General features: G+C 34.9%; 1 protein-coding gene across 24 annotated transcripts in view; it reads left to right on the top strand.

Moving 5' to 3' along the window:
- Window positions 1-15,703, top strand: part of LOC105489102 (multiple PDZ domain crumbs cell polarity complex component) — a 175,392-nt gene that overhangs the window by 75,796 nt on the left and 83,893 nt on the right. For all 24 annotated transcript variants that reach the window (XM_071077786.1, XM_071077783.1, XM_071077781.1 and 21 more), the window contains 5 exons: window positions 7,185-7,294; window positions 10,113-10,259; window positions 11,120-11,284; window positions 13,142-13,327; window positions 14,482-14,691. In XM_071077786.1, coding sequence (XP_070933887.1) covers window positions 7,185-7,294; window positions 10,113-10,259; window positions 11,120-11,284; window positions 13,142-13,327; window positions 14,482-14,691 — 818 coding nt within the window. The remainder of the gene's footprint in view (window positions 1-7,184; window positions 7,295-10,112; window positions 10,260-11,119; window positions 11,285-13,141; window positions 13,328-14,481; window positions 14,692-15,703) is intronic.

The raw sequence follows: 15,703 nt of genomic DNA, 5'->3' as shown, positions 1-15,703 counted from the left end.
GAATGTAGAGTTGTTCTGCTGAAGGTTGGCTGAATATGAATTACAGACTATTTTTATCAGCAGCATGATTCCCTACTTTCTCCATTCATAATCTCACCTGCTTAAATCACTGCCTAGCTGTGTAAACACAGCAGGCTTAGAAAGTGTGGAAAGAGATAGGACTCTGAACACTCTCCTGTTTCTCTTGCAGAATCAGTTCAAAGCTTCCCTGTAATCTGTGTTCATCCTTGCATAGTTATTTCCCTCTGTACTGAATTTATTTGCTTTTATTATTTTTAGTTGACCTATAATAATTGTACATATGTTTGGGGTACAGTCTGATATTTCCATACATGTATATAGTATATAATGATCAAATCAGAGTAATTAGCATATCTATCACCTCATAGATTTATTTTTTCTTTGTGTTGGGAACACTCAATGCAACATCCTGCTCCTCTGGCTATTTGAAAATATACAGTAAATTGAAGAGTGATATCACAAGATGACAGATTAGAAGATTCCTCCCACATCCTTCTTCCTACATACATACAACTAGAAACTATCAAAGACAAAAATACCACCCTGGGTTCACCAGAGTTCACCAGAGTTCAACCCTGAGTTCACCAGAACTAGAGGGAGAAGCAGAGAAACTTCTTAGGCCTACGGAATTGAGAGAAGCCATGACTGATAAGATAAATGGTAATTTTAGGCTGAGCTGCCCCCTTCCTCAAGCTGGCATAATGCCGCTCAAAGAGAATTGCTTTAGACCCACAGTTCCCAAGATGAGAGGAGGAAATTGGAGTTAGACATTCAGTCTCTCCACTAGTCTGGTAATCTTTCACTGGAAATCCACCTAGGTCCCTTGCCTGTGAACCACTGGGAGTTCTGGGAGGGCTAAAGCACTTGGGGTGAGTTGGGAACAAAGACAGAGGCACTGATCACAGTGACTGGCATGCATTTTGGCAGGTATTCTGCACTCTGATAAGTGGGTACGCCATGTTGAAGAGACTGGCTGGTTCCATGTTGCTGCTGGGGTACAATCTGTGGGAAGATGCTGTCTTTAATTGGATTTTCCACAAAATCCTGGTGCTCTCATGGAGCCGTCTCCTGGCCTAGAAACAATTGAAAAGTTGGGGTTAAGTTTTGGTGCCAGCTTAAATCTTCCCCAGACCGGGGACCCATAGCAGGGCAACAATACAATTCTAGGGCAATGTTTAACTTTCGGTGCTCGCTGTAAGCCTTCCCTAGACAGGAAATAATAGCACATCAAGGAGTTAGTTCCAGGGAAGTGTTTTAGTTCCAGTACTCATATAAATCCTCCCCAGAATGGGAAAAAACAACAGCCCAGCATTTGAGATCTGATACCAAGTAGTAAAGCTCTGACACCACCAAAGAGCACTTGCAAAAACTGGAAGAGGTAGCCAGCTCCTCAAATGAACCATCATCAGTGTAAAAATACAAGGATTGTGAAAACATGGAGAAGTAGAATACCACCAAAAGAAACTAACAGAGCTCCAGCAGTGGACCCAGAAGAATTGAAGATCTATGAAATGTTGTACAGAAAATTCAGAATAATCCTGCTAAAGAGGTTCAGGGAATCACAGGAAAATATGGGTAGAAAACAAAATGAAATTTAAAAAAATCCAGGATCACAATGAGAAATTTGATAAAGAATTATTTCTTTGTATCTTCTATTTTTATCTTTGTATCTTTTATTTCACTGTATCTTTTATTTTTATCTTTGTATCTTTTATTTTTATCTTTTATAAATAAAAGATATAAACCTTAGAAATAAATAATACAGTAAGCCAAAATCTCATTAGAAAGTTTTATTGAAGCAAATTTGATCAAACAGAGAAACTTAGTGAGCTTGGAGAGAGACCATATGAAATAACCCTATCAGAGGAGCAGAAAGACAAAATAATTTAAAAGAGTGAAGGAGACCTATGAGAATTGTGGGATACCATCAAGTGAACTAACCTCTGTGTAATAGGAATTCCTGAAGGAGACCAGAGAGAAAAAGGCCTAGAAAGCACATTTAAGGAAATAGTAACTGAAAATTTCTCAAATCTGGAGAAAGACAACACCATCCAGCTACAGGCTTAGGGGTAACCAAATATATTCAATACAAAGAGGAAATCTCCAAGGCACATCATAATCAGACTAGCAAAATAAAAAAGAAAACTGAAAGCATCAAGAGAAAAGAAACACCACATTCAAAGGAGCCCCAATATTGCTACATGGCTTTCTAGTGAAGTAATGGAAAAAGATATTTCATGCAAATGGAAACAAAAATGAAGAGCAGAAGTAGCTATACTTACATCAGGTAAAATAGACTGAGCACAGTAAAAAAATAATACAAGGTTATTATATAATGAGAAAAGCATCAGTAGTTCAATATAGCAAGCAGGTATAACAATTGTAAATATATATACACCCAACATCAGAGCACCCAAATATATTTAAAAATTAATAAACCTGAAGGGAGAGATTTACTGCAATATAATAATTGCAGGGGACTTCTGCACCCTACTTTCAGCAGTAGACAGATTATCCAGACAGAAAATCAACAGTAAAACATCAGACTTCATTGTAGACCAAATTGACCCAATAGACATTTACAGAATATTCCATCCAACAGCTGCAGAATACACATTTTTCTCAACAACATATGAAACATACTCCAGGCTAGACCATATATTATGACACAAAACAAGTCTTTATAAATCTTAAAATGCCAAAATCATATTAAGTATCTTTTCTGACCATAATGGAATAAAACTAGATATCAATAACAGAAGAAACATTGAAAACTCTACAAATTCATTGAAATTTAATACTATGCTTCTGAACAGTAAATACATCAATAAATTCAAAAGGAAACTTAAAAATTTCTTGAGACAAGTGAAAATGGGAACACGGCATACCAAACCTATGGCCTACAGCAAAAGCAGTTCTGAGGGGGAAGTTTATAACAACAAATACCTACATCAGAAAAGAGGAAAGACTTCAAATAAACAAACTAATTATGAAACTGAGAAAAGCAAGAACAAACCAAACTGATGGAGCAGAAGGAAAGAAGAATAATTGTAGCAGAAATAAATGAAATTGAGACAAAAATACAAAAGATTAAGAAAACAGAAGGTTGGTTTTGTAAAGGTAAACGAAGTCATCAAGTCTTTTGCCGTAGTTACTAAGCCAAAAAGATGACCTAAAATAAATAAAATCAGAGACAAATAGGAGGTATCATAATTGATACTATTGAAATACATAGGATTGTTAGAGACTATTATGGACAACTGCACACCAGTAAATCAGAAAACCTAGAAGAGAGGGATAAATTCCTGGACACTTACAGTCTACCAAGATTGTAAGATTAAACCATGAAGAAATAGAAAACCTGAACAGACCAGTAACAAGATTGAGTTGGTAATAAAAAGTCTCTCATTAAAGAAAATCCCAGGACTTGACACTTCACTGCTGAATTCTACCAAACATTTAAAGAACTAATCCAGTTCTACTAAACTATTCCAAAAAATTGAAGAGGAGGGAATACTCACAAACTCATTATATGGGGCCAGCCTTGCCCTGATTCTAAAACTAGACAAGGACACACAATGAAAATAAAACTACAAATCCTTCATGAACATAGTTGCAAAAATCCTCAACAAAATACTAGCAAACCACATTCAACAACACGTTAAAAAGATCATTAATCATAAAGTATCGTTCATCCCAAGGATGCAAGGATGTTTCAACATATGCAAATCAGTAAATGGGATACATCACATTGACAGAACAGAGAACAAAAATCATATGATCATTTCAATAGATGCTGAAGAAGCATTCAATAAAATTCAACATTCCTTCATGATAAAATCTTTCAACAAACTAGCAATTAAAAGAACATGCCCAAAATAATCAAGGCCATATATGCAGATCCACAGCTAATATACTGAACAGAGAAAAGTCAAAAGCCTTTTCTCTAAGATCTGGAATAAGACAAGGATGCTCACTTTTACCACCTTTTCTTCAACATAAGTACTGCAAGTCCTTGCCGGAGCAATTAAGCAAGACAAAGAAATAACGGGCATCCAGATTGGAAAGAGATAAGTCAAATTGTCCTTATTTGCAGATAAAATGATCCTATATTTAGAAACCTAAAGAATTCACCAAAAATGGTTAGAACTGAGATATGAATTTAGTAAAGTTGCGGGATACATACTCAACATAAAAAATAAGTAGCATACACCGTAGCAAATAATCCGAAAAAGAAATCTAGAAAGTGATCCCATTTACAACAGCTGCAAGAAAAATAAAATACCTAGGAATAAATGTGAACAAAGAAGTAAAAGATTTCTGCAGTGAAACCGACAAAACACTGATGAGAGAAATTGAAAAGGACACAAAAATATGGAAAGATATTCAATGATCATGGACTAGAAGAATTAATATTGTTAAAATATCCATACTACCAAAAGATATCTATATATTCAATGCCATACCTATTAATATACCAATGACATTCTTTACAGAAGTAGAGAACAACCCTAAAATTCACATGTACCCACAAATGACTCCAAATAGGCAAAGCAGTCTTGAGCAAAAAGAACAAAGCTGGAGGCATCACACCAACAGACTTCCAAGTATATTACAGAGGCCTGTCCCAAAACACACACACACACACACACACACACACACACACACGGATTAAATATATAAATATAAGACCTGAAGGAAACATTAGGAAAATGCTTCAGGACATTGGATTGGTCGGGCAAAGATTTTTTATGTAATACCTTAAAAGCACAGGCAACCAAAGCCAAAATGGACAAATGGGATCACATCAAGCTAAAAAGCTTTTCTGAACAGCGAAGGTAACAATCAACAATGTGAACAGACAACCCAAAGAATGGGAGAAATATTTTCAAGCTATCCATCTGATTAATAACCAGAATATATAAAGAGCTCAAAAAACTCAATAGAAAAACAAATAATCTGATTAAAAATTCACAAAAGATCTGAATAGACATTCCTCAAAGGAAGACATACAAATGATCAATAGGTATATGAAAAAATGTTCATCACTGATCATCAGAGAAATGCAAGTCAAAACTACAATGAGATATCGTCTAACCCTAGTTAAAATGGCTTTTACCCAAAAGACAAGCAATAATGAATGCTGACAAGGATGCGGAGAAAGGGGAACCCTCATATGCTGTTGGTGGTAATGTAAATTAGTGCAGCCACTGGGGAGAGCAATATGGAGGTTCCTCAAAAAACAAACAGTTTACCATATGATCCAGCAATCCTACTCTGGGTATATATCCAAAAGAAAGGAAATCAGTATAGCAAAGGAATATCTGTACCCCTATGTTTATTGCCATTCTGTTCACTATGGCTAAGATACGGAAGCAACCAAAGTGCCCATCAACAGGACAATGGATGAAGAAAGTGTGGTATATATACACAATGGGATATCATTCAGCCACAAAAAGAATGAAATTTTTTCTTTTGTAACAACAGGGATGAAACTGGAGGACATTGTGTTAAGTGAAATAAACCAAGCACAGAAAGACACATACTGCATGATCTCACTTACAAGTGGGGTCTTAAAAACTTGATTTCTGGACATAGAGAGTAGAATGACCAGAGGCTTGGAAGAGTTTGGGGGAGGGATGGGATGAAGAGATATTGGTTACTGGGTACAAAAATATAGTTAAAGAGAAAGAATAAGTTCTAGTGTTCAACAGTACAGTAGGGTGGCAATAATTAATAACTTATTGTATATATCAAAATAGGAAGAAGATTTGGAATGCTCCCAACACAAAAAAATGTATAGTAAATGTTTGAGGAAATGGATATCCTAATTATCCTTATTTGATCATTACACATTGTATGCATGTATCAAAATATCATATATGCCCTATAAATATATATGATTATGTATCATTAAAATATTTTAAAAAGAGAATATACAATAACTTGTTAATTGTAGTCACCCGATAATGTTAGAATTGCTCAGCATGGTGGCTTATTGGTGTAATCCCAGCTACTCAGGAGTGTTACTGAGACCAGGAATTTGAGACCAGCCTGAGCAACATAGCAAGATCCCTCATCTAATTTAAAAACAAGCAAATAAACAAACAAAAAACTGGAACATATTTCTTCTATCTAGCTGTACTTTTATATCTGTTAACCTCTGGACTGAATTTAATTTTGAGAAAATAACACTTATTTGGGGAGGCTAGTCTTCAAACCAAAAAAGAAATTATAGTTTATTGTTTAGTCTTTTAAGGAGAAAACAGAATCATCTTATTCGCTTAAAGCATAACAGATCTACAAAATATGCCTGAAATGAAAGCTCCTGGATATTCCCACTAAAAGAGGAGGCAACTAATAAGAAATCTGAATTTTTTAACACTCTTTAACTTTGAAATTTGAAAGCTAAAAAGGATATTGAAATTTAATTTAGAGAATAGTGCCTAATAGAGATTTTAAAAAGACAACTCTTATGAGTAGGAACTGTCATGAAATATGGAAATCTTTGACTATGACTTTAAAATTCTCAACCAGTTTCTTGTTTTAGGTAAGCATTTTAAATTCAGTATTGTTTACATAATTTGTTTAGTGTTTTTCTTTCCTTTTAAAAATTTCTCTTTTTGTAAATTATTGAGATATCAATTATAGGCTTTTAATGTATAGCTTTAGTTTATTATTTCTTTATATTTTCTCATTGTACATGGAGTTATATATATTGTTTGTTGATTTCATTTGTTTGATTTTGTGAAGTAATAACTTAGTCCTTTTTCCCCCTGATGAACTAAATGAAAATAAAACAGACAACATTGAAGATGACATCACTTTTTACTGTAGCATTAGCAGAGGACTACAAAGTGAATTCTGGAACTACTCAGAGTCCTTATTCTTTTAAATAAAAATTAGATAATACATGGACACTTTAATAGAAATATAGTTAAGATTTAAAATAAATCTGTTAAAAGTGAGTAGTGTCAAACATAGAAATGATAGGGTTCTTAATTGAAGTATTAAAATAATTATGGAGATGAGAATAGCCCATATATTGGGCGAAGAATTTGATTTGATACAATGGGATCTGATCACAGAATCCTTGGTACAGGATGTTAAGATATGGAGATTTTTGTAGTTTGCTACTAACTTAATTGCCTTGACTATTTCAGGGTATCCATTACTGTCAGCTGAGATAGAAGAAATAGAAGATGCACGAAAACAAGAAGCTGTCCTGCTGACAAAGTGGCAAAGGATTATGGGAATTAACTATGAAATAGTGGTGGGTTAGCTTACCTTCTGTAATTTACAACTTGTAACTGTATTTCAGCAGGCAGTTTGAGGGAATAATAGAGGCAATCATTAGAGTTCCAGAGAAGAACCAAATGTACAGGACTTTTTTAGACAACCTAATGTGGTGATTCAGGTAATAAAAAAAATTTAGGTTGGAAAAAGGTATATAGTAACAAAGGAACTGAAATAAATGGGATAGAAGTTTTGAAACTTGTATTTTATCAGTATTTTAATATTTCCAGTAATAGTATGAATAATATAGACACAAGGAAGGGTTTTTCTGATTTTTAAACCTATGATTTATAGAAAGAATGAAAATAGAATGAGTTTATTTAAAAATAAAACAAAATGTATCATGACTTATGAACGAAATTGTAAAAGGACTCTTTTCTACTCTTTCTTTTCCCCTCCTATGTATTTACCTTCCTGAAGAGGTTAATTCTGCATACTTTTTTTCATACCTCTTATGCTGTGGTGAATGTTTTATGTTTATTAATAGCCTGTATATCTAGCATAGCCATTGTGATCTACCATTCCAAAAGGAGGTCTAACAAAATTCATATAAATGATCAATCTTAAGATACATACCAGCAAATTTCACGGATTTCAAAAGAAAGAATAAAATACTATGTTAGGTAGAATTTTTCATATTTCTTGTAAATTTGTATGCCTCTGGACTAGAAGGGAGAAGATACAACAGATGACATATATTAATGACTAGCATTTATAGAGTACTTTGTGCCAAGCAGCAGTGTTCTTAGTGTTTGATTTAATCCTCGTGACCATAATCATCTAGGTTTTTTTTCTCATTTTTTGAGACAAGGTCTCGCTCTGTCACCCAGGCTGGAGTGCAGTGGTGCAGTCATGGCTCACTGCAGCCTTGACCACCAGAGCTCAAACTTCTCCTACCTCAGCCTTCCAAGTAGCTTGGACTACAGGCATGCAGCACCACACGCAACTGATTTTTGTATTTTTTGTAGAGACTGGGTTTCGCCATGTTGCCCAGGCTGGTCTTGAACTTCTGGACTCCAGCAGTCTGCCCGCCTCAGCCTCCCAAATTGCTGGGATTACAGGCATGCACCACTGCACCTTGCTATAATCTTTTTTTTAAAACATTCAAAATGATTAACAGTCAAATATGGATTGAGTATGTATAGCTGTTACTACCATTTTGAATTGACTTAAGGAAAAATACATTAAGGTCCATCTTAACAGTGGTTAATTTAACATGAAACTTCAGAAATTATTTTCATGGAGGGATAGGGTTAATGTGGCAGGTGTGCATAACTGAGACTGCATTTCTTTGGGTGGTAACTGAATAATGAAGGAGACCTTTTAACTAGCCTTTTTGTCATAGGCGTCAGAGCTCAGACTGAACTTTTTCTTTTTTTTTTTAATTTTACTTTAAGTTCTAGGATACATATGCAGAATGTGCAGGTTTGTTACATAGGTATACACATGCCATGGTGTTTTGCTGCACCTATCAACCCATCATCTAGGTTTTGAGACCCGCATGCATTAGGTATTTATCCTAATGCTCTCCCTCCCCTTGTCCCCACCCCGCTACAGGCCCTGGTGTGTAATGTCCCCCTCCCTGTGTCCGTTTGTTCTAATTGTTCAACTCCCACTTAAGAGTGAGAACATATGGTGGTCTCACTCATAAGTTCCTGTGTTAGTTTGCTGAGAGTGATGGCTTCTAGCTTCATCCATGTCCCTGCAAAGGACATGAACTAATTCTTTTTTATGGCTATATAGTATTCCATGGTGTATATGTGCTACATTTTCTTTATCCAAAGGCTGAACTTTTAGCTACCCTTTGTGCTCATGCTTTCTTGGTGGCATTCCTAGTAATCTGTCAAGGGCAAAAGTGTACAATAAATGAAAAAGGACTAAGTTGTTTATGGGCTGTGGTCAGATAAAGGTAATAAGACATAGATCTGACTTCAAATTGTTTGCTATGTAGTGATACAGCATAAATGAAATCATAAGGGAAGTAGTATAACAGTACTGACTAATGGACATTATTGGATGGGACATTCTCAGAGGAAGTGATGTCTAAATTGGGTTTTCAGGAGTGAGAAGGATTTCATCCAGTATTAGATTTCAAAGTCAGATGATATCGCCTCTGAAACTGACTTCTGCACTTTATCATTAAAAGTTGAAAAAGCTCTTTTTAATGAACTTTTTTTTAGTCCTTTTATCCCTCAGTTTCCTTAACTATAAAATGAAAGGGATAAAGTAGATCATCTTTGGCATACCTTCTGATTTTAGTATTATATTTTTTGGATTCTGTGTGAAAACGAGCAGCTTTCTAACATTCTTCATTATTTAATTTAACAGTAGGAAATTGGAAGTTCATTCTTTTGTTTTAAGCTTTGATCATTTTTAAAGACCATTGTCTCTGGATACAGCATAAAACCAGGAATGTGGTTCTAGGTTCTTTGTTTAGATTCAAACCCTTTTCTAGCTGTGCAACTCTGGTCATGGTAACTTTTCTGAACCTCGTTTTTCTACTTGGGAAACAAGGAGAAAAATTGTACCTATTTATGAGAAGCAAATGAGACCTATGTAATGGGTGCTTGCAGCTCACTGCTTCTGTTCAGTTTGTTAGTTCATGAAATCAAAAGACACCAGTACTCTTTCAAAGGAAAAGCCCCAAAGCTTTGCAGTTTTTTACCATATGGTTTTTGAAGCTTTGTGAGAAAGATGACCACTTTTAGGTAAACATAAAACATAAAATGTGTGCATGAGTAGAAATAAAAAGAAAGAATATAAAAATTGTGATGGTTCCTTTTTTTTCTTTTCAGGTGGCCCATGTGAGCAAGTTTAGTGAGAACAGTGGATTGGGGATAAGCCTGGAAGCAACAGTGGGACATCATTTTATCCGATCTGTTCTGCCAGAGGGTCCTGTTGGACACAGCGGGAAGCTTTTCAGTGGAGACGAGCTATTGGAAGTAAGGAGCTATGCTGTTCCTTCTCCTCCTTAAACGAGACATGGAAAAGGTTGTAGGAGGCTTAATGTGGTGAATAAATTCTCATTTTAAATTTCCCCTCCAAAGGGGACTTGAGAAAAATCTACAGATGAAAGCAACCCAAAGCAGAAATTTTGTATCTGTGTGTACATTTAGCTTTAGACCTAATGCCACGCCATTTTTTATTTAGGTTCAGAAAACTATAAAAACAGTCTGAAAATTGTTTAACATTTATTTAATTTTTAGAATAAGTAATACATTCACGTGTTTAAAATCACAGAGAATACAAAGATAAAGGATGCTTCCAAGAGTCTCCTTCCTGTCCCCATTCATCCAGTTCTCATCACCCTTCATTAGGTAACTACTAACATATTTGCTTCTTTGTAATCTGCCAGTATTTTTAATGCATAAATAAGAAAGTTTGAATACATTATTTTCCCTCACTTTTCAAAACACACTAGCATACAATATATGTCATTGTCCAATTTTTTTTTACTTTATAATTACATAAAATGTCAACGTTTTATAATATTCTTCTCCTTGTCCCTTTCATTCTTTGGAAGTATTTTTATTGTCTTTTGTTTCCCAGACCACTACACTGGCAGATCAAACATGAATGAAAGCTAGTGGTTTTTCTTTGAGTGCTTTGGAAGCTCTAATTCCAACAATACTCTAAACTTGCACATAAATTTAGATGGTATTTCCACAGGTCTCACTATAGTTCTGAGCACAGTAAACTATGGTAATGACTATAGTAAAATTTATATTTAATAAAAAAGGTGTTCAAAAGAATGTTCATATTATGAAGTGTTGTTTCTTGGACAATATATCTTTTTTCACAGGTAAATGGCATAACTTTACTTGGGGAAAATCACCAAGACGTGGTGAATATCTTAAAAGAATTGCCTATAGAAGTGACAATGGTGTGCTGTCGTCGAACTGTGCCACCCACCACCCAATCAGAATTGGATAGCCTGGACTTATGTGATATTGAGCTAACAGAAAAGGTATCAGATTTGCATACATGAGGTTAACCTACATATATAATGGAAAGGCTAAATGACTTAAAAAATTTTAAGCATTTTTTAATTAGGTATTTGATTTACTCACATAGCCCATGGCTTGGAGTATAGAATTTAAAGTCAGACAAATCTGGGTTTGAATCAGACTTGACACTAGCTGTGGGAAATTGGGTAAATCACTTCATCTTTCTGAACCTCAGTTTTCTCCTTGGTAAAATGTCAGTCATGATGCCTGTCTCAAAAAGTTGCCCTGAAGGTTAAATAAGATTATGTAATCATGTTAGATATTAATGCACACTACATACTTGTTTAATTTACTTGCAGTATTTCTATGAAGTAGATGCTCATATTCATCTCCATTTGCAGAAGAGAAAACTGAAGTATATAAATAGTGTGTACATAGTACATAAGTTTTAAAAAATATTTTTGAATAACCTATCCAACTCTGCCTGGCACACAGTTACCACTTAGTGAATGGCTAAAATATGGATGGACACAGCATTTCTGTGTGGATAGGTCTTACTTGTTTACATACTGTCCTTTTAAAATACCGTAAATTTGAGTCCATAATGCTACATGTCAGATAATTCTCTGTGACATTCAGGAAGTCACATTTTCCTGTTTGTTTATTATTTTTCATTCATTGATATCATGATGTCAAGAAATGGAGCTAATCAGCTTTTCTGAGGATACACAATACATACCTAAAGTTAGAATTTGGACTATGCATAATTTGTGGTCTAATCAAATCTCCTTTAAAGTATATTGAGAGATGATGTTAGGATTTGATTTATATTATATTGAATGAATCAGTACAATGGAATAATTTTGAAAAATTTGAAGAATAAAATGCATAGTTTAATATTCATATGGGTGATTAGAATAGGGTAGAACAAGAAACATAATTCCAAATTTTATAGCACTCAAAGTCTAGCACCCTATATATATCCATCCATGTTTTTATGTGTATAATGGGGTTATTACAATAAAGCAGATAGGCGTCATTTGCATTTGTGGTCCTAGGCTGTGCAATAATTGATTAGAAGCAAAGATACTGTACAAACTAGAATTTCATCCTCATAAACACATCTTTAAGTTATGTTCGTATAGATGAACAAAGTTTGAATTAACGTATATTCTTTAATTTATTTTTACTGAAAGAAGCTAACATTTTGAATCCCTATTTCTGTCAGATGCTTTATAAATGTTACTTCATTTAGTCCTCAGAAAATTCTATGGGATGGGTAACTCTGGGGCCCAGGTTATGAACATTGCTCAATGTAACTCAGATTTTAAATATTCAAGCTGCTTCAAGCTGGGGCAAATCTGGTTTCAAATCTTATGTTTTGCCACTGTGTATGTTAATTTGTTAATGAAATAACCATATGCACAAGTCACAGCATTTTAGAACTCTTATTTGCATAGAGTATATAACTTTTGTATATATCCATTTTCTCTTGTTTTTAATTATCTTAAGAATTCCTTTTATTTAATATCAAAATGGGTTTACATTTTTTTCTGACTGTAGAGATGATTGAAACACTGACGAAAGAAGTGACAGTCACCCACAGTTGTGCTGTCGAGATGTAACATTGCATATTTTCGTAAACCATTGAATCATATATTTTTAATGTTTGTTAAAACTTAGGTATTTCTTCCTTTTTAACAGCTTTCAATAATTACTACCTTAATTCCTAAAGGTTTCATGAAAAGCTGTTGCTACTCTTGTTTGAGGATGTTTTGTTCTGGACAGGCGCTGGGAATACCCCTTTTCTTGTAGTGCTGGTATGTGTGTCAGCAAATGTAATGCCTCTGAAATAAGAGCTGTCTGATGTTATCCAGCCTCATGTAGATCTAGGTGAGTTCATCGGGTCATCAGAGACAGAGGATCCAGTGCTGGCGATGACTGATGCGGATCAGAGTACAGAGGAGGTTCAAGCACCTTTGGCCATGTGGGAGGCTGGCATTCAGCACATAGAGCTGGAGAAAGGGAGCAAAGGACTTGGTTTTAGCATTTTAGATTATCAGGTAAGTATATACTGCTTTTAACAATTTTTTTTTAAAGATGCTGTATACTAAAGGCATATTGTTGCTATCAAAGAAAAAGCAGATGATGATAGTTTACAGCCATCAAAGACAATTTCTTTTTTCCAGTCAGTCTTTCACAATAGTGATTTATATGATTCATTGATTATCATAAAGGATTTCTTTTAATATTGAGTTCATTGAGCTATTTTTATTTCACCTCTTGAGAATTGGAATACACATTTTAGGAATATCATAGTGGGTTTTTTTTTTTTGTTATTTGAGGAGTGTTTATATTATTTTTACTTCCATGCACTTATTTGGTGACTCATATTTTAATGATAAGTCATAAAGAAGTAGATATTTCTTTTGTCTATAACATGAATGCTAATGTATAATCTGATATGCCAATTAATATTTCTGCTGTTCCAATCATTTGACAAAATTTATGAATATACTTAAGTTGGTCAAGTTGGCCTTGTGTCCCTGTCTGCATTGCATTCTTGGCTAAGCAAGGAGATGGTTAGCCTGTCTGATGGAGTGCAGCTGTTGCTCCTTACACTGGATCAGAAAGCCACAGTAGATGACTCCAGGAAGCTGTGTTCATAGGGCCTGACTCTAGAGCCTTGTTAAAACATTAAGGTTGCTGTGTGTCTGAAAATACTTCAGTACCACATACTTTATGGCCTCTCTCTCTCTCTGTTCTTTCATTTCAAAACAATGTGTCCTACCTTCAGTGCACTTATATTCTAGTAGTGAGTTGATGTTCCATATAGTAACACCCTGTTTAACAAGGGCTTTTGTTAATAATTAGTATACCCAACATCTGGCCTCCAATAATAGTTACAAAATTTGATAACTTATCAAAGTTAAAATTATAATTTTAAAGTTATCTGTACAATTTAAGAGGTCTACTCAGGAATATTAGGAAGTGAGAGTGCCATTGTTTAAGGTGACTTCTTCCTAAACCCTCTAAAATGGAGATAATCTTTGTCTAAATAATTAATTAGAAATTTTGTATGAAATTTTTTTGGCATGAAAATTTTTAAACACACTTGAAACAATTACTCATTCCTTACAATTTAGAGTGGACGACCTGTAGAATAATTTTCTTTGTAAAATGAGCTGACTCCTCTTTCTTTATTGCCTTCTGTCAGGATCCAATTGATCCAGCAAGCACTGTGATTATAATTCGTTCTTTGGTGCCTGGCGGCATTGCTGAAAAGGATGGACGACTTCTTCCTGGTGACCGACTCATGTTTGTAAATGATGTTAACTTGGAAAATAGCAGTCTTGAGGAAGCTGTAGAAGCACTGAAGGGAGCACCATCAGGAACTGTGAGAATAGGAGTTGCTAAGCCTTTACCCGTAAGAATTCAGATTTTATTGCTTCCTTTTATAAGCAAAATGGTTCATAGGTCTACTTTTAGCTTTAGGTGTTCTCATGACTGAATCATGACTTTTAGTACTTTTCATCAACGTGATTACTAGCTCCATGGGTATAAAGATTTAATTTTGAGTAATATTTTAAAAAAGAAAGAAAGAAAATAGCCAGGAAGTTTATAAATAAACTTCTAACTTATTGGTCTTTGGTTCACTTTTGACATTGACTGATTGACTGATTGATTGATGGAGTCTTGCTCTGTTGCCCAGGCTGGAGTGCAGTGGCGAAATCTCGGTTCACAGCAATCTTCACCTCCTAGGTTCAAGCGACTCTCCTGCTGCAGCCTCCTGAGTTGCTGGGATACAACAACCATGGCTGGCTAATTTTTGTATTTTTAGTGGAGACAAGAGTTTCACCAAGTTGGCCGGGCTGGTCTCAAACTCCTGACCTCCAGTGATCCCCCCCTGCCCCCCCACTCAGCCTCCTGAAGTGCTAGGAATACAGGCGTGAGCCACCGTGCCCAGCCTTGACATTTTATATTTGATAATAAGGTCATGATGAATGCAAAATCAAATATGTTAAAAGGAATATGGCTTACAATATCTATACCAATGTAGTGGGGTATTAGAAAAATTAATAGCATTAACAACAAAATCTTTAATCACAGTGGAATAAAGTAGAATCTCTGTCAGAGTGACTTCAAGTTGCTAAATTCAGTTGACTTCAACACATTTGCTGTCTAATTACTGCAGAGCAGGAAATTAAACTTTCCAAAATGGGTTCATCAGTTTGTGGCTCTCCTGGCAGGGAATAGCTCCCAAATCATAAATTACTGTAATAATAGAAACAACTTTATGAATCTGTGCTACATAAAGCAGTATATTGTATTAGATGCACTTATTGTATTGCAGTTAAATATTAGAGATGTTCTCAATATTTGTGGGTTGTTTTCCAGTACGTGAATATAGTTTGAAGTGAAAAAGCAGATACACATTT

The sequence above is a fragment of the Macaca nemestrina genome, chromosome 14 (genome assembly GCF_043159975.1).
Source record: "Macaca nemestrina isolate mMacNem1 chromosome 14, mMacNem.hap1, whole genome shotgun sequence".
Lineage (NCBI taxonomy): Eukaryota > Metazoa > Chordata > Mammalia > Primates > Cercopithecidae > Macaca > Macaca nemestrina.
The sequence above is the reverse complement of the archived record's forward strand: the minus strand, read 5'-3'. Positions and strand labels throughout refer to the sequence as shown.